This window comes from Vicia villosa, linkage group LG4 (genome assembly GCF_029867415.1).
Source record: "Vicia villosa cultivar HV-30 ecotype Madison, WI linkage group LG4, Vvil1.0, whole genome shotgun sequence".
Classification (NCBI taxonomy): domain Eukaryota; kingdom Viridiplantae; phylum Streptophyta; class Magnoliopsida; order Fabales; family Fabaceae; genus Vicia; species Vicia villosa.
Genome location: NC_081183.1, coordinates 41489045 through 41506982, shown reverse-complemented (window position 1 = coordinate 41506982; position 17938 = coordinate 41489045). Strand labels below are relative to the sequence as shown.

The 17938-nt window shown below is 37.6% G+C and overlaps 2 protein-coding genes across 2 annotated transcripts; both read left to right on the top strand.

Annotated features, from left to right (window-relative positions):
- Positions 1-12978: 12978 nt before the first annotated feature.
- On the top strand, positions 12979-13515 carry LOC131597109 (uncharacterized). Its single transcript, XM_058869823.1, has 2 exons — positions 12979-13271; positions 13317-13515. The coding sequence occupies exons 1-2, from the start codon at positions 12979-12981 to the stop codon at positions 13513-13515; spliced, it is 492 nt and encodes a 163-aa protein (XP_058725806.1).
- Positions 13516-13611: 96 nt separating this feature from the next.
- Positions 13612-14286, top strand: LOC131597108 (uncharacterized). Its single transcript, XM_058869822.1, has 2 exons — positions 13612-13903; positions 14060-14286. The coding sequence occupies exons 1-2, from the start codon at positions 13612-13614 to the stop codon at positions 14284-14286; spliced, it is 519 nt and encodes a 172-aa protein (XP_058725805.1).
- Positions 14287-17938: the final 3652 nt, after the last annotated feature.

The following is a 17938-nucleotide window of genomic DNA, read 5'->3' as shown; positions in this document are numbered from 1 at the left end:
AAGGAAGAAATTTAGCTCACCCATGAGACTCATCTCAAATTCGCTCTGCATAAGCTTAGAAAAATCTTTGACAAGTTTTGCATTAGTCGACCCAAATATAATATCATCTACATACACTTGAACTAAGAGAACATCTTTATCTTTTCTTTTAATAAAGAGAGTAGTGTCAACTTTACCCCTAGAGTACCCTTGGCTAAGAAGAAATTTACTCAATCGTTCGTACCAAGCCCGAGGGGCTTGTTTAAGACCGTATAGAGCACGTTTCAGCTTATAAACATGAGTTGGATACATGTAATTCTCAAAGCCGGGTGGCTGAGCAACATAGACCTCTTCATTTATGTAGCCATTTAGAAAGGCACTTTTAACATCCATTTGGAATAGTTTGAAGTCTTTTGAACAAGCATAGGCAAGTAAGAGGCGAATAGCTTCGAGACGTGCTACAGGAGCGTATGTCTCTTCATAATCAATACCTTCCTCTTGATTGTAACCTTGGGCAACTAATCTAGCTTTGTTTCTAGTAATAACGCCGTTTTCATCAAGTTTGTTACGAAAAACCCATCTAGTGCCGATTACTTGATGATCTCCCGGATGAGGGACTAAGTCCCAAACATCATTCCGTTTAAATTGGTTTAATTCTTCTTGCATGGCCATTAGCCAATTCTCATCAAGTAATGCGTCCTTAGCGTTTTTCGGCTCAACTTGTGAAACAAAAGCAAAATGATGACAGAAATTACTTATCTTTGAGCGTGTTGTAACGCCTTTTGAGATGTCTCCTATTATGTTGTCAATTGGATGGTCTTTCACATTTGTCCAAGCCTTAGGAAGTTCTTCATTATTTGAGATGCTTTCCTTTTCATTTTCATCATGAGACTCATCTTTCTCTTTCTCAGCATCTTTCTTTACAATACTTTCATTCTCGTCTTCCTTATCTTTGACAATGTCTTCAGTGGATGGACCTACACCATTAAACGAAAGACCTTTCTCGACATATTTTGTATAAGATTCATCAAAAGACACGTGTACTGACTCTTCTACTATAAGTAATCTCTTATTATATACCCGATATGCTTTGCTAGATTGTGAGTAACCAAGGAATATGCCCTCATCAGCTTTAGCATCGAATTTACCAAGATTATCCTTACCATTGTTCAAGACAAAACACTTGCAACCGAATACATGGAGATGAGATACATTTGGTTTTCTACCTTTTAGTAATTCATAGGGAGTTTTGTTCAGTATAGGACGTATTATTATCCTATTCAAAACATAACATGCGGTGCTAATCGCGTCAGCCCAGAAATACTTGGGTAGATTACCCTCATTCAGCATTGTTCTTGCCAGCTCCTCTAGAACCCGATTTTTACGTTCAACCACTCCGTTTTGTTGTGGTGTTCTAGGAGCAGAAAAGTTATGCTCAATTCCATGTTTATCACAGTATTTTTCAAAAAGATAGTTTTCAAACGCTCCACCGTGATCACTTCGAATTGCAACTATTTTGTTGTTCATTTTATTTTGACATAATCTTGCAAATTGTGTGAAAGCTGGAAAAGTTTGATCCTTACTAGGTAGAAAGATTGTCCAACAAAATCTAGAGTAATCATCGACAATGACAAAACCATAGGTGTTTCCACCTATGCTTTTAGTCCTTGAAGGGCCAAAGAGATCCATGTGAAGTAGTTCAAGAGGGCGTGATGTTGAAACCACGTTCTTTGATTTAAAAGAGATTTTTGTTTGCTTTCCCTTTTGACAAGCATCACATAGATGATCTTTTGAAAACTTCATTTTAGGTAAGCCGATTACTAAATCTTTTGTGACAACTTTATTAAGTAAGTCAAAATTTATGTGGGCGAGACGTCTATGCCAAAGCCATGAGTCTTCGCCTAGAGCAATTAGACACTTGGTACTAGACTTAGATACCTCATCCAAGTTTAGCATGTAGATGTTGTTTACTCTTAAGCCCTTAAACATAATGTCTCTTTTCTTAGTATGTTCTATTGTGCAGCCAGAATTTGTAAACATTACTTTAAAATCTTTGTCACATAATTGACTTATACTTAAAAGATTATGTTTAAGGCCTTCTACTAGCAGCACATCAGTTATAGTCGTGGTAGAAGGGTTACCTACACTTCCTTTACCAAGTATGGCTCCCCGATTGTTATCTCCATAGGTGACATACCCCTTTTTCTTTGCTTGAAACTCAACAAAAAGAGATAGGTCTCCCGTCATGTGTCTTGAACATCCGCTATCAAGGAACCACAACCTTTCGGCAATGTCAAGACACTTTTCCTGCAAGATTAATTTAGAGAGGGAGGTCCCCAATTTTCATTGGGTCCTTGGTAGTGAGTACACAATTTGTTGTACTTAGGCAACCATTGAAATACTCCTTTAGGAACTAAAATTCTCCTAAATTTGCATTTTTCAATGGTATGACCCTTTTTGCAACAATAATGACAGGTAATATGATGAGAATATGCTGTTTTGCTAGTTGATACTTTTGGTACAAAAGTGTATTTACTATATAAAGGAGTATACGATCTTTTGAACTTATTTGGATCAACCGCAAAGGTTACTTTTGGTTGTAGAGCCTTGTCTAATTTGGCTTTTAGATCTCTTACTTCTTTTTGCCAAATGTGACATGTCTCACAACCAAACCATGATGTAGGTTCTATTTCAACTTTATCCTTTTGAATGTCTAGCATAGATTGTTTTAAAGCTTCCATATCCTTTTCGGTTTTCTCAACTTTTGATTCAAGATATGAAAAGATTTTCTTATTTGAGGCCAAAAGTTTGAAAGCTTTAATTGCATCTCTATGTAATTCTTCAAAAGCAAGTTTTAGTTGAGAATGAGATACCTTATCTACGAGTTCAGGTTTAAGATGACTTACAGCTTTCTTTTTCTTGTGTTGATGAGCCATAAAACATAGGTTTGCTGATTTTTCTTCATCGCTTGATGAGCTTTCACTAGATGAATCACTTTCCCATGCTATGTAGGCTCTCTTAGATTTGTTATGACCTTTGCTTTGGTTCTTCTCTTTTTCCTTCTTAAGGTATGGACAATCCGGTTTGTAGTGACCGACTTTCCCACAATTAAAGCAAGGGCCTTTGATTTTTCCTTTGTTGTTGTCATCTTGTTTGAACTTGTTTGATTGCTTTCTATAGTTGATCAAGCCTTTGTCAGAATGTTTTGCTCCATTTTTCTTTAGATATTTGTTGTATCTTCGCATAAACAGTCCCATTTCCTCATCATCGGAGTCTTCGTCATCACTTGTATCACTATCCTCTAGCTCTTGTCTTGAGGTCTTGGAGCTTGAAGCCTTTAGAGCTATTGACTTCTTCTCTACCTCTTTCTCCATGTTCTTTTCTTTCTTTGCCCTTTTCTCATGCATGTCAAGGCATTTAAGGTGTTGTTCATGTTCCTCTAGTTTACCAAAGAGAGTGGTAATGTCTAAGGTATTTAGATCATTTGCTTCCTTTATTGCTGTAACCTTGGGTTGCCATTCCCTGTTCAAACATCTTAAAATTTTGTTAGTAGCAACTGCATTGGAAACAGGTCTATCAAGAGAATTTAACCGATTTTTCAGGTGAACGAATATCTTCTGCATGTTTTCGATGGATTCACCATCTTCCATGTGGAACAGTTCGAACTCTTGAGTTAACGTATTGATCCTAGCTAGTTTGACATCATCCGTTCCCTCGTGGGCAACTTGCAATGTGTCCCACATAGCTTTAGCGGATCTACAATGAGAAACGCAATAGTATTCATCAACTCCTAGAGCTGAGATTAGAATGTTTCTCGCTTTCCAATCGTATGCATATCTCTTTTCATCTTCAGCATCCCAAGTATTTTCTGGTTTTGGAACAACTGCACCAGCTGCATTTGTCATGGTGATCTGAAAGGGACCATTGACAATAGCTGTCCAGATGTTCCTATCAATTGCATTGATGTGGACACACATACAATCCTTCCAATACCCGTAGTTTTCACCGTTGAAAACTGCAGCTCTATTGTGAGCCCCTTTAGGTCCGGAAGCCATCTTTCCAATAAGTGTTTCACGTAGCACGGAATTAACCAAGCTCTTGATGCCACTTGTTAGACGCTGGCCTGAGGATCTAGAGGGGGGGTGAATAGATCTCACAGAGTTTTTCGGAATTATTTCGAACTAAAGCGAAAGCGGTTCTGAATCGACTTGCGTCTATTGCGGACCGTTATTGCAAGGGTCGTATATGTGACAAAACCACAAGATAATTGAGATTAACGATGAAGTGATATGTTATCAAATCAATACGTTTCACAGCTGAAAATCAATTAACTTCTAAATTGACAAACTTTGGTTTGCAATGCAGTAATAATGGTATAAGCAAAAAGACAATCACTTGGTGATAATGTTCAAATTGATGATGATTCAAGATGTGGTGAATTGTGATGTTTATGCAGAACCTTAATTCACAATTTTAACACTTGAATCGTTAATCAATTTTGCAATTATGACCAAATATGAACAGAACGTAAATGAAAAGATAAAAGCGACAAGAACACGATATTTATTCAGGCAGTTCGTCGATCGTCCTCGCTACGACTACGTCTGCCCCCAATTCCAAATTGAAATTGGGAAATCTTCCATTAATGTTGAAAGCAGTTTATACAAAGAAGAAAGTAAAGCAATAAACAATAAACCGAATTTGTCGATCCTTTGAATCTTCTTCCCCCTTAATCTAGAGCCAGATCAAGGTGATCCAAGAGCTTCACTTGATCCCTTTTCTGCAGTGTCTTGAATTTCCTTGAACCCTTGTTCTTCAATCTTCACACTCAGATGGATCCTCGATGAAACCTCTTGATAAAAACCCCCAAGAAACACCTATCTTGGAGGACAAAACCCTCGGATTTTATTCACCAAAAACCCCACAAATCTTCACCCACTAGGAATCTTCAATTCCGTTCCATGGACGTTATCGAACTCGATCACTAACCCTCAACGCAAGAATGATTATGTGTAATTGTGTTGGAGATGATGAAGAACGAAGATGAGAAGACTTTGTGTATCTCTCAGTCGTTGGTGTTCTTTGCAATAATTGAACCTTGGACAATATATATGAGAGCTTATCAGTTGGAGCAGAGAAAACCAGAATTTTGGCATTTTTGATCAATTAGGTCGACCTCTTGTAGTGCTTAGGTCGACCTAGCAGAGGTGCATTAGTTTTGAATGATATTTTCTCCCAGTTAGGTCGACCTGTTAGGGAAGTAGGTCGACCAGAATTCTCTTCAAGAGCGTTTTGGGACATTTCTTCAATTTAGGTCGACCTAGTTGATGTGTGGGTCGACCTAGCAGAAGTGTAAGGAATTTTCTCCATTTTAGGTCGACCTGGGTTGACAGTAGGTCAACCTAACTGCTGCTTTTCTGCATTCTTCTTGTTTTGCTTGTGTTGTGTCGACCTATATGCATAGTAGGTCGACGTGCTCTGTCATAAGTGATTAATGCTTGCTTTTCTTTGAGTTCTTCTGCTTGTGCCTTGTTGCTTGTATGCTTGTTGAGTTTGCCATGAATCAAAAACATCTTTTTGAGTGTGATCTTGTATTTACAGAAAATATTTTCTCTATTTAAACCACAGGCTCAGTGGTTTAATGACGTGGTAGATGGGAGCGGGCTTTGCGGGTTATGCATGACCGAATATAGTACCATTAGCCACGACATGCAGGACGCTTTTATTGAGCGCTGGCACAAGGAGACGTCTTCTTTCCACCTTCTTGTTGGGGAGTTGACGATCAACTTACAAGACGTGGCCTGTTTGCTCCACCAGCCGATCAGAGGGAGGCTGTTGGGCCATTCCTAGATACAAAATGTTGAGGCCATAAAGTGGATGGTGGGTTATCTGGGCATGGACCCAAAGATGGCTGATTATGAGTGTAGAGCGACGAGTGGGGCGCATATCAGGTTCTCCAGCTTGAAAGAGCTGTATGAGAACCACTTGGTGGTGGCAGCGGAGTTGGAGCAGGAGGGTGACAGGCTTTTTACTGAGTATCACAGTGCTTGCGCTCTGCGGTGCTGGTTCATGTACTTGATAGGCACTACACTCTTTTTGGACAAAAGTGCAACCTACGTCGACAAGACGTATCTCCGATACTTTATCGATCAGACTAGAGTGTGAAGGTTATGAAAACACTTGGAAAGGGGGGGTTCGAATAAGTGGTTTATTTTTAGTTCACAACAACACACAAAACACATATATTTTTATCCTGGTTCGTTTGCAACTCAAACTACTCCAGTCCACCCGCCAAGGTGATTTCGCCTCTCTCAATCGAGGTCTTAATCCACTGTAATCAAAACTGATTACAAGTGTACAACCATATGTCGTGACTAACAATACAATGCACAACCAAGTGTCGTGACTAACTACAATGTACAACCAACTGTCGTGACTAAGAACCTTGCACAAGCCAACTGCTTGTGACTAACAACCTCTAAGACTAAACTAGTCCTAGCCCTCATGAGAAATCTGACCCAACTGGTCTCTCAAAGAACGATTAGAAGTTAACAATAGTGTTTTAAATTGCTTCTAAAAAGATTTAATCACAACTGTGATATTTAACTAAGTTTTTAGTACAAGAGATGTGAACTCAGAATAGTAGACAATAATTTTCTTCAGTGTAAGAGTTCTTCATCTTTATATGAGCAAGTGTTCTTTCCTTTTTGTATGTAAGCTTTATATGTTCGTCGTTTTTCTTTTGTATATCAGCTCACTACTTTTCTTTTCAAAGATTCTTCTATATATAGCTTCAAGAATTTATCAGTTATCTTGATCTTTAGAGAGAGCATTAAATGCTTGCATGTTTGTTTTTTGTTTTTGTTTCTCCAATGAGATGCATGTGTGTTGCTTCTTCAATCAACCTTGGGAATTGTTCCATTTGAGTGCTTCACCCGTCTTTTTAATCATCATGTTTTTAACAGCATCTTATCTTGATTCAGAACTTTGTATTTATTCATAACTTCTGTTATGACTTGTATATATAGCTTCTAATAGACTTTGAATACAATGGTTGGTGCATTCAGAAGTTACTTCATTAGAGCTTCAACGACTTTTCTTTTTGGCATTTGTTCATGTTTTGATGGCACTTGTATTAGAGCATCTTCTGAAATGAGAAACATATAATTAGAGTACCACATTTACTTATACAAAATTTATTTACTTGTTATCATCAAAACACTAAGATATGATTAGAACCAAACTATGTTCTAACACAGTGGACCAGTGGAACTGGGGGGCAGCTATTTTGATATACCTATACCAGAAGCTGAATGAAGCCTCCAACTCGAGGACCAGACAGTTGACTGGATCATGCACACTCCTCACGGTACGTTTCTTTTTAATTATTTCACATTTAATTATGGTTCATATTTTTTTCAACATATTATATTATTGTATCGCATTTGTGTTTCAGGGCTGGATCATGTTATACTCGCACCGCATCCACGGCTTCGCCATTGATCCTGTGTATGATGAAGCCATGCCCAGGGCCGCACGATACGTCCTCCAAAGGGGGAATAATGCAGTGGGCCGATATCGTGTGTACCTCGATCGCATTGTGCACGATGACATCTGTTGGACGCCCTTCACTGATTACCGTAATGTTGTCCCATTTGAACGCATCGCATTATACTCTGGATGGTTGGCATGTAGGACAAACACCATGGTCAGGTATCTGTCGGAGCGGTGCATGAGGCAGCTTGGACGTGTGTAGATGATATCGAGGTCCCTGTTTGAGGCTGCTCCCGACACCTTTACCCGAGTGGGCCTCATTGCTATATTTGAGGATTGGGCGCATCATTTGGTGCCTGAGGAGTATCGGCATATGGTGGCAACCCAGGAGTGGCACTGTGTATCGGCGTATGCTCCCATTTTCTTTACATGGGTATCGTACATCCGTTTATACTTCAACGGGGCAACTCCATTTTCTCTCGTTTATGGTATGGAAGAAGTGCTCCCTGTCGAGGTTGAGATTCCATCGTTGAGGATGTTAATGGAAACCAAGTTATATGAGGTTGAATGGTGTGAGAGAAGGTTTGAACAATTTAATTTGATAGAAGAAAAGAGAGTGACGACTTTGTGTCATGGCCAGTTATATCAGAAAATAATGAAGAAAGCTTTTAATAAGAAGGTTCGACCTCGTGTATTCAGAGAAGGCGACCTCATGCTCAAAAGGATCTTGTCTTTCAACTATGATTCAAGGGGCAAGTGGACTCCTAATTTTGAAGGATACTATGTTATTAAGAAAGCCTTCTCTGGAGGTGCATTAATTCTTGCAACTATGGATGGAGAGGAGCTCCCACGTCCTGTGAATGTTGATGTAGGCAATAAATACTTCACCTAAAAAAATAAAAGAACAACTCGTTAAGTTGAAAACCCAAAAGGGCGATTTAGACAAAAATGAGCGTCTCGGTAGACTAAAAACCTAAAAAGGCGGTCCATGCAAAAGTTAGAGACATAAACATAATAAATCATCCCGGTGGATCGAAAACCTGAAAAGGCGATCCAAGACAAAGTTAGGGATTCATGGCAAGTAGACAAGATTGATCATTGGCAGTTATCTCTTTGTCAGAAAAAGTTCAACACGTTTCGACCGAAACCTCTCCTCAGATATTCAAAGTTGGTCCCTTAATTATACCCCTAGGTTCAGTTTGGTCCTTTAACTTTTTTTCGTGCCAAAATGGTCCTTTAACTTTTTAATAGATGCATATGAGTTCTTTCCGTCTACTCCGTTAGTCAAAGTCTGTTAAATATCTACGTGGCAGTGACAGCTGGATTTGACTAACCCTTGTGACGGAATTAGCGTTGGAAAAGCGGACGCTAAAAATTATTTCTGGAATTTAATTTCTTGTTCATCTTCTTCCCCAAATTTTTAGATTCATAACCCTTCAATAAAACTTAAAATTAAACATGATAAAAAATGATTCAAAACAAAATAAAATGGGCCACTGAAGAGAAAAATCACTTGTATTCATTAACCAATAACATAATAATAATCATAAACCACAATAATCAAAATCTGAAACAGAAAAAAAAATCAGGATCAAAACAAAAAAAAAGGAAAGTGAAGAAGAACTGAAAATTAAACAAAATCAGGAAGAATTAAGTGAATCCGATCAGAGCTATTGTCGTCATAACGCAACCACTCGAATCTGACCAACCATGCAATGCGCGCCTCAATTGATCATCGTCCTATCTCAACTCACGGCCTGGCCACCATGCTCGACCGCATCCAGCTGTTGCAAGTATCTCCAACAAAGATTAACGGATCTGCTACCGCATCTACCTCGCACCACCTTCTATTTTGGTATCATTTTTCTCTCTTTTTTGTTTTGATTCTTGTTTGTAGTTTGTTGGATTGAGATTGAAAAAGAAACAGAAAAATGGAAGAGTAGAGGAAGTAGAGCGTGGGAGGAGAAACAAAAAGTTTATCTTCTGGTATTAATTTTTCTAATTATTTTAAATAATTGATTGTTATTTGTTGTTTTTTTTTTAAAATAATTTCATGTCTCTCTCAGTATTGGTGCTGGTGTTTGTTTAAATTGGAATAGTACAAGTGCTTTTTCTCTTTAGGGGCCCATTTTATTTTGTTTTGAATCATTTTTTTTAGGGTTAAATGGCTTTCACCCCCCTACAATAGTAGCGAGATTCGGTTTACCCCCCTTTTAAAAAAAATTTTTGCATTACCCCCCTATAATATTAAAATTGTAAGTCTTTTGCCCCCTAAGAGGGAAAATTACCCCCTGTAAAATATATTTTTTTGATTTCCCCCCCTGGTTTTTACACGTTTAGGGGGGTGCCCAAATATTATAGGGGGGTAATCCAATTTTTTTTTTAAAAGGGGGGTAAACCGAATTTCGCTACTATTGCAGGGGGGTGAAAGGCATTTAACCCTTTTTTTTATCATGTTTAATTTTAAGTTTTATTGAAGGGTTATGAATCTAAAAATTTGGGGAAGAAGATGAACAAGTAATTAAATTCCAGAAATAATTTTTAGCGTCCTCTTTTCCAACGCTAATTCCGTCACAAAGATTAATCAAATCCAGCTATCACTGCCACGTAGATATTTAACAGACTTTGACTAACGGAGTAGACGGAAAGGACTCATATGCATCTATTAAAAAGTTAAAGGACCAATTTGGCACGAAAAAAAGTTAAAGGACAAAATTGAACCTAGGGGTATAATTAAGGGACCAAAAAGAGTATTTTGCCTATTTTAATGTATCTTTTGTACAAAATTACCATTTTCCAAAACTTTTAATCATCTATGGAGTTTTGCCATTTGCAGACTACCATTCCATTAATGAAAGTTTGAGCCTTTATCCAATTATTTGCAATCTTACTTCCTTTTGTTTCTTAAATGTCATTTATTATTGATAGTAATTTTTGAAACAAAGAGAAAATTAAAATTTCAACAAACCTTTTTAGAAAATTATAAAGATGATTTATTTTGATTCATGAGTATATCAAAAGGAGTAGAAATGGTGACTGTGATAAATGTTAAAACATCAGGGTTTACATCTCTCTGGAAGGTTTGAGTACTATAAGTGTTGGCTTCAATGTTCGCCTCCCGACTTTGCAATGCATTAGGGAAGGAGAAATTTATTTTTGGGCTATCAAGAAGGTTGTTGTGTTGGCAACTCTCTGTTCAAGAATCTCATTGTGATTTGAACTTTTGTCCATGTGGATCTTCTCGCTTGAGACATGCTTGATTGTACTCTTGTGTATTTTAATACGTTTTAAGTTGTTTCTTGTGTTTGTTTTGGCAGCATATGCATCATAACATACATGAAAAACAATCATACATCCATTATTCATGTGTTAATAGAAAATTTGCTTTCACCAAAGTCCTCTTTCCTCTAGAGAACCTCTAGGCAGAGAAGTGTCCGTTTTCTTTAACTCCCCACTAAATTCGTTCCTCGTGGATGATGTGTATTTCAGTACTTCTGTTCAGCTTATTTGTGAATAAAAAATCCGATGAATTATGTAACGCCCAGTTTTTAATCGCTTTATTTATTTAATTGTGTGATTGCTAAATTTTAGTATTATTTGTGTGATTATATGTGAATTAAGTGATTACGTGATTAATTGACTTTTTATGCTAACATTGTTAGTAAATAACTTAAGTTAGTAAGACAATTGGCATTTGGGCCTAAGTTGGTGTTAGAAAGAGTGGGGTGTTAATTAGAGCCCGTTAGTAATAATAAAATAGTAAGAGTTTAACAAAACTAGGGTTTTATGAGAATTAGAGGTTATTTGGGAAATAAGAGAAAGGGAGGAGAGACAGGAGGAAGAGGAGAAACTAGGAGAACCCATTGAAGATTTAGAGGTTCCTTCAATCCAACCAAGGTAAGGGTGGGGTTCTTTCATTCTAAAGGGATGTATGATGATAGTTTATGGTGGGAATTAGGGGTTATATGTATTGAATCATTTTCTTGATAAATGTTGGGTTTTGAGTGAAATCAATTGTGTTTTTGTGAATTGTTGTGTTGAATGATGTTATAATGATTGCCCATGAGTAGTAACATGCTAGGTATCACTAATATGTGCTGGATTTGGTCTGGAATGAGATTTTGGGTGATTTTTTTATTGGAACCCGTAGCGGTTAGTTGAACTAAAATTCTGATTTTCGTTCAGTTCGCCCCGCGAACAGCAAAACTTCTATCATCGCGCCGCGAACATGGATGGTGCCGCGAATTGTAGGCAGATTTGGGGAAAACTCAAATATGCGTAACTTTTGATTTGTAGATCCGTTTTATATGCCGTTTGAACCTATGTGTAGCTGAATTTAATTCCTATATGATGATATATAATTGAATAACCCTTGACATCTTTTTGAAAATTGTATTTCTTCCTTGATGGCTTTATGTGATGTGAAGTAGTATTATTGTGCTTTGATATGACAAGTGACGTGATTGCGAAATGATTCCTTGCTATGAACAATAATGATATTGTGGTTGTCGTTAAATTGCGACATTGAATTGTTGATGTTTAGTTGTTGTGTGATAAATGACGTGAATGTGGATGTTGCATCATTGAGTCTCATCCATTGCATAAATGTGAAGTGGCCTTAATGGCAAATGTGATGATGGCCTGAAAATGGAAAATGCGAAGTGGCCCTAATGGCAAAGGCAAAGTGGGAGTTTTACTCCAAATGGTACCACATGCATGTGCATTATGTCGAGTTACATATTGAGTCATATGTTGGTATTATGCAATGATGAATATGTTGCATTTGTTATATGATGTGAATGATGTTTGAATGCTATGTTGCTTGAATACTATATAGCTTGGATAATTGATAATATATATGATTGTTGCAAAAATGCATATGTTGAGAAGTGGTGAATGTGTATGATTCTTATTTTTCCGCTTTAAGTATTATCATACGTTTCTTTATCATGAATGATATCTCACCCCTTCTGTTTTATGTTATCTCTTCGGTGGTAACTTGCAGGTACTGATGACGATTAGACGTTAGCTTATTATTCACGTCGATGTGTCTTATGCTCTGATACGTAGCACCTGGGGGGTTTCGTCGTTCGTGTCGCTTTATGTTACCTTGTATTTGTTGGATTTTGATATTAACTCGTATGATGACATGATATTTCATGGATGCCATGCTGGCAAGTTCTCATTATGTTGAGATGCTATGATTTATGTGTTCCGCTGCTACATTATGCGATGTTTTGCATAGTTGTTACGTATCCATTATATGAGCTTTGATGAATTATGTTGTGTTTGCTTATTTTAATCAAATGTGACACTCTGAATATGCATGTTTTCGTATCTTTAACTACTCTGATTGTTATATAAATTGCGGGGTAGATTCGGGGTGTTACATTACAGGTATCAGAGCAGGTCGGTCCGGCCGGCCATGTGTCGTGTCGTAGTTGGTTAGTAATCGTGTATTGTTGTTTTGTTCTGATTGATTTTGTGTTGTAGTGACAAGTCGAGATGACGGGAAGGAATGATGTTGCTATTGCTGCTACCTTGGAGGCAATGGCTCAAGCTTTGGAGCATCAGTCGAATGGTGGTGAGAATGCTACATCTCGCAATTTGGCTACCTTCCAGAGGGAGAATCCACCTGTTTTCAAGGGTACCCATGATCCTGATGGCGCATTGACTTGGATAAAGGAGATTGAACGAATCTTTCATGTGATGGATTGCTCTCCAGAGCAGAAGGTTCGGTATGGGACTCATCAGTTAGTGGTTGAAGCTGATGATTGGTGGCTCGAGACTTGTGAGAGGTTGGAGGCTAGTGGCAAAGGAGTCACTTGAGCTGTTTTTCGTAGGGAGTTATTGAGGAAGTATTTTCCTGAAGATGTCCGTGGCAAGAAAGATATTGAATTTCTTGAGTTGAGGCAAGGGAACAAGTCGGTTGTGGAGTATGCTGCTAAGTTTGGCGAGTTGGCTAAGTTTTACAAACACTATGATGGGCCAACTAGTGAATTCTCAAAGTGCATTAAGTTTGAGAATGGATTGCGTTCCTAGATCAAGAAAGCGGTTGGTTACCAAAAGATTCGTATCTTTGCGAATTTGGTTGATTGTTGTCGTATCTTCGAGGAAGATAGTAATGCATACTATAAGATGGTTAATGAGAAGAGGAGCAAGAGTCAGCAAGGTCGTGGCAGGCCTTATGATGCTCCTAGTGGCAAGGGTAAGCAGAGGGCTTATGAGGGCAAGAAGACTAGTGGGGGAGATGCTCCTGCTGGTATTGTATGCTTTAAGTGTGGAAAAGTCAGTCATAAGAGCAATGTGTGTACTGCTGATGCGATGAGGTGTTTCCGTTATGGACAACCTGGTCATGCCGCACCTGAGTGCAAGCGTAAGGATGTGGTGTGTTTCAACTGTGGTGAAGAGGGACACGTTAGTACCAAGTGTCAGAAACCGGAGAAGGAGTAATCTAGTGGAAAGGTGTTTGCCTTGTCGGGAACTCAGACCTCTAGTGAGGATCGACTCATCCGAGGGACTTGTTTCATTAATAGCATTCCTTTAATTACTATTATTGATACCGGTGCTACTCATTGCTTTATAGCTGCTAATTGTGTTGAGAGGTTGACGTTGGCTCTGATTTTGATATTGCCTAATCCAGAGGATTCGTTTGTGGTTTATTATGACGCTTCTATGATGGGGTTAGGTGGTGTGCTCATGCAGAATGATAAGGTTGTTGCTTATGCGTCAAGGCAATTGAGGGTTCACGAGAAGAACTATCCTACACATGATTTGGAGCTTGCTGCTGTTATGTTTGTGTTGAAGATTTAGAGGCATTACCTCTATAGTTCTAGATTTGAAGTATTTGGCGACCATAAGAGTTTGAAGTACCTATTCGATCAGAAGGAATTGAACATGAGGCAGAGAAGGTGGTTAGAGCTATTGAAGGATTATGACTTTGGTTTGAATTATCATCCAGGAAAAGCTAATGTTGTGGCCGATGCTTTGAGTCGAAAGACTTTGCATATGTCGGCTATGATGATTAAGGAATTGGATTTAATCGAGCAATTCAGAGATTTGAGTTTGGTTTGCAAAGTGACCTCGAAGAGTGTTATGTTGGGTATGTTGAAGATTAACAATAATTTTCTGGATAGTATCCGAGAAGCGCAAAAGTTAGATGTGAAGTTGGTAGATTCGATGGTTGAGATTGATCAACCTGAGAATAAGGATTTCAAGTTGGATACGCAAGGTGTGTTGAGATTCGGTGATCGGATTTGTATTCTTGATGACATTGATTTGAAGAGAGCGATTCTGGAAGAAGGTCACAGGAGTAATTTGAGTATTCATCCAGGAGCAACTAAGATGTACCAAGATTTGAAGAAGTTATTTTGGTGGCCTGGAATAAAGCGTGACATAGCTCAATTTGTGTATGCATGTTTGACTTGTCAGAAATCGAAAGTTGAACATCAGAAGCCTACAGGATTGATGCAACCGTTGGAAGTTCCGGAATGGAAATGGGATAGCAATTCTATGGACTTTGTGACATGTTTTTCGAATACGTCTAGGGGACATGATTCGATTTGGGTCATTGTTGATAGGCTTACGAAGTCGGCTCACTTTATTCCTATTAACATCACTTATCCTGTTTCGAGGTTGGCTGAGATCTATACCAGGGTGATTGTTAAGTTACACAACGTTCCTTTGTGTATTGTTTCGGATCGGGATCCGCGGTTTATTTCTGATTTTTGGAAGAGTTTGCAAGGAGCGTTGGGTTCTAAGTTGAGGTTGAGTTCGGCGTAAAATCCTCAGACGGATGGTCAGACGGAGAGAAGTATTCAGTCATTGGAGGACTTGTTGAGAGCTTGTGTACTTGAGCAGGGAGGTTCGTGGTGTAACACCCCATTTCTACCCGGCAGTTATATGCAAGAATCAGAGTTTCAAAATTTCTCAACAAATAAATGAGGTGTCACATATTCGTTTCAAACAAATCACTTCATCGCACTTAGAGGATACATAGCACTTTATTTAACCAACTAAACAAATACTCAGCATATAATACTTTTCAAAACGGAATAACTTCATTTATTAAAACATGGCGGAATCATAGTTCTCAATCTTTGAATCAATAACATCCTATTCAGCTAAGATAAAACAATAAACAACAACAATCATAAATATCATAAATCATCCCCCCGAGTGCTACGTATCAGAGCGACAACCGACTCGATTAACAGCAACTAAATCTTCATACTCGAACACATGCACGTTACCAATATAAAGGCAACGGCGAATAAGAGAAAAATGTGAGATATCAAATCATATAAGTGAGTTCATGATAAATTGTATATTAGGATCCAGGCATATATAGTCATCACATCGCAAGTATTAATGTTGTTATAAACTTCATGCTTTGACTAATTCACAAATCTCACATACTTTACATATAAAACTTATTCCTTTACCTTGCAAGATAATTCACGATACATCACATATAAGTCACACAATTATAATCCCCAAAACATCACCGCATATAAGCCATACATCTACTCACAAAACAACACATATAAGTCACACCAGACATATTCACTTAATCGCATTCACAAATATTGATATCATCATACTATTCATAAAATCATCAATTCACATCTTCTCATACTTCCATCGTTTGACAAGTCACGAAATACAATCACGATATAGTCACAAAACATCACAAACTACAATCACATAAGACACATGGGCCATGACTCATGTATATGCATGTGGTACCAATCGGAGCTTCAGCCCCCGTCACCAATTGCCCGAATCTGAGGCATAAGGCATAAGCCTTCGTCACTAATTTGCCAATCCAGGCCGTCACCAATTTGCCAATCTAGGCCGTCACAGAGTATGCATATGAAATGTGACTCGACAAACAAGACATACACAACATACTCATCACAATCACACATCATCACTAGGCATACGCCCACGTCACTTATAATTACCAATTGTTAGAGATAATTCAACGTCACAATTAATCATTCATCTTCACTTAGTCACAAAATTATCATCACAAATATATCCAACATCACATATTATCAATCATCACAAACATCTTCATGTTTCAACACATCATCGCAATTATACAACTTCTCATATAAACAAGATCATCACAATTATCATCATGTTCGACACGTATCACAAATACACACTTCATCAGGACTATCTCAACTATCGTCATAATCGACTAAACTAACGAAAACTCGTTAGGGTTCATGCCACAAGGCTAATCACATATGATGCACATTAATAAACATATTGGCAATCACAACATTATTCGCAACAAAGGGATTCAAACCGAAATCACAATTTTTCGGTCGGTTCGTAGAGTAATCTCAACATGCTAATTTATCAAGTAAACCAAATCAACTTCCAATTAACATTTAACTAAATTAGATATCATGTTAAGTATCGAAACGACAACGTCATGCTTCTGTATATCACAACAATTTGACTCATTAAGTCAATTCAAATTAGTCTCATAATCCTCTATAAATTAGTCTTCTAATTAACTCACTAATCCACTATCAACTAACCAAAATTATTCACAAAGCATGCTTCAATTATTCACAGATTATCTAATTTTACCGATATACCGAATAGTTAATCTAAGTTCAAGTTTATTTCAATTAAATAGGTTTATTAAAAATTAATTCAACTATTAATTTAATCGACCGATTAATATCACAATTTCGACAAAAGAACACCACCATGTTAATATACTAATTAAACTTAGCTACCACGTAAATTTTCATCAAATTCCGGACAACTAATTATATTGTTTAATTCGGCTATTTCGATCAAACGGGACTGTTTTACATAATAAAATTACCACTATAAATCTCAATTCACTTCAATATCCATTTCCAATATTCTTACACCTACTGTCATGGCATATGTTTCACAAATGCTACTGTTTCATCACTAAGATTCTATTGTTTTTATTATAATTCATTCTAAGACCATGATTCTCTTCCTTCACATTACTTGCATATTTATATATTAAGTAAAAGTGTTAACTAACGGTGTGCAGGTGGAACGAAACAGGGCACGAACATAATTAAGTTACAGTATAATACAATGAAGTGACAATGAAACAAAACAAACATAACACAATACCATTATCATAATCAGTCAAATTTCAAACCGTGACAGTAAGCAACAAATCCAGCACAACACAATGAATAACCTATACCCTAATCCCCAACATACAAAGTTTCATAAGCCCCATTATAGGAAGAGAACCCCACCATTACCTTATCAATAGAAGCAACTTAATGGGTCTCTAATTGCATCTTCAATTGACACCATGGATGAAAAATCTTCAAGCTCCTTCTTCTCTATAGTCTTGCATCTTTCTTCTCTATTCTTGTTCTCTTCATTATGACCACTCTCCTCTTTCCATTTCTCTAAAACCCTAATATAAAATCCAATTTGGGCTTAG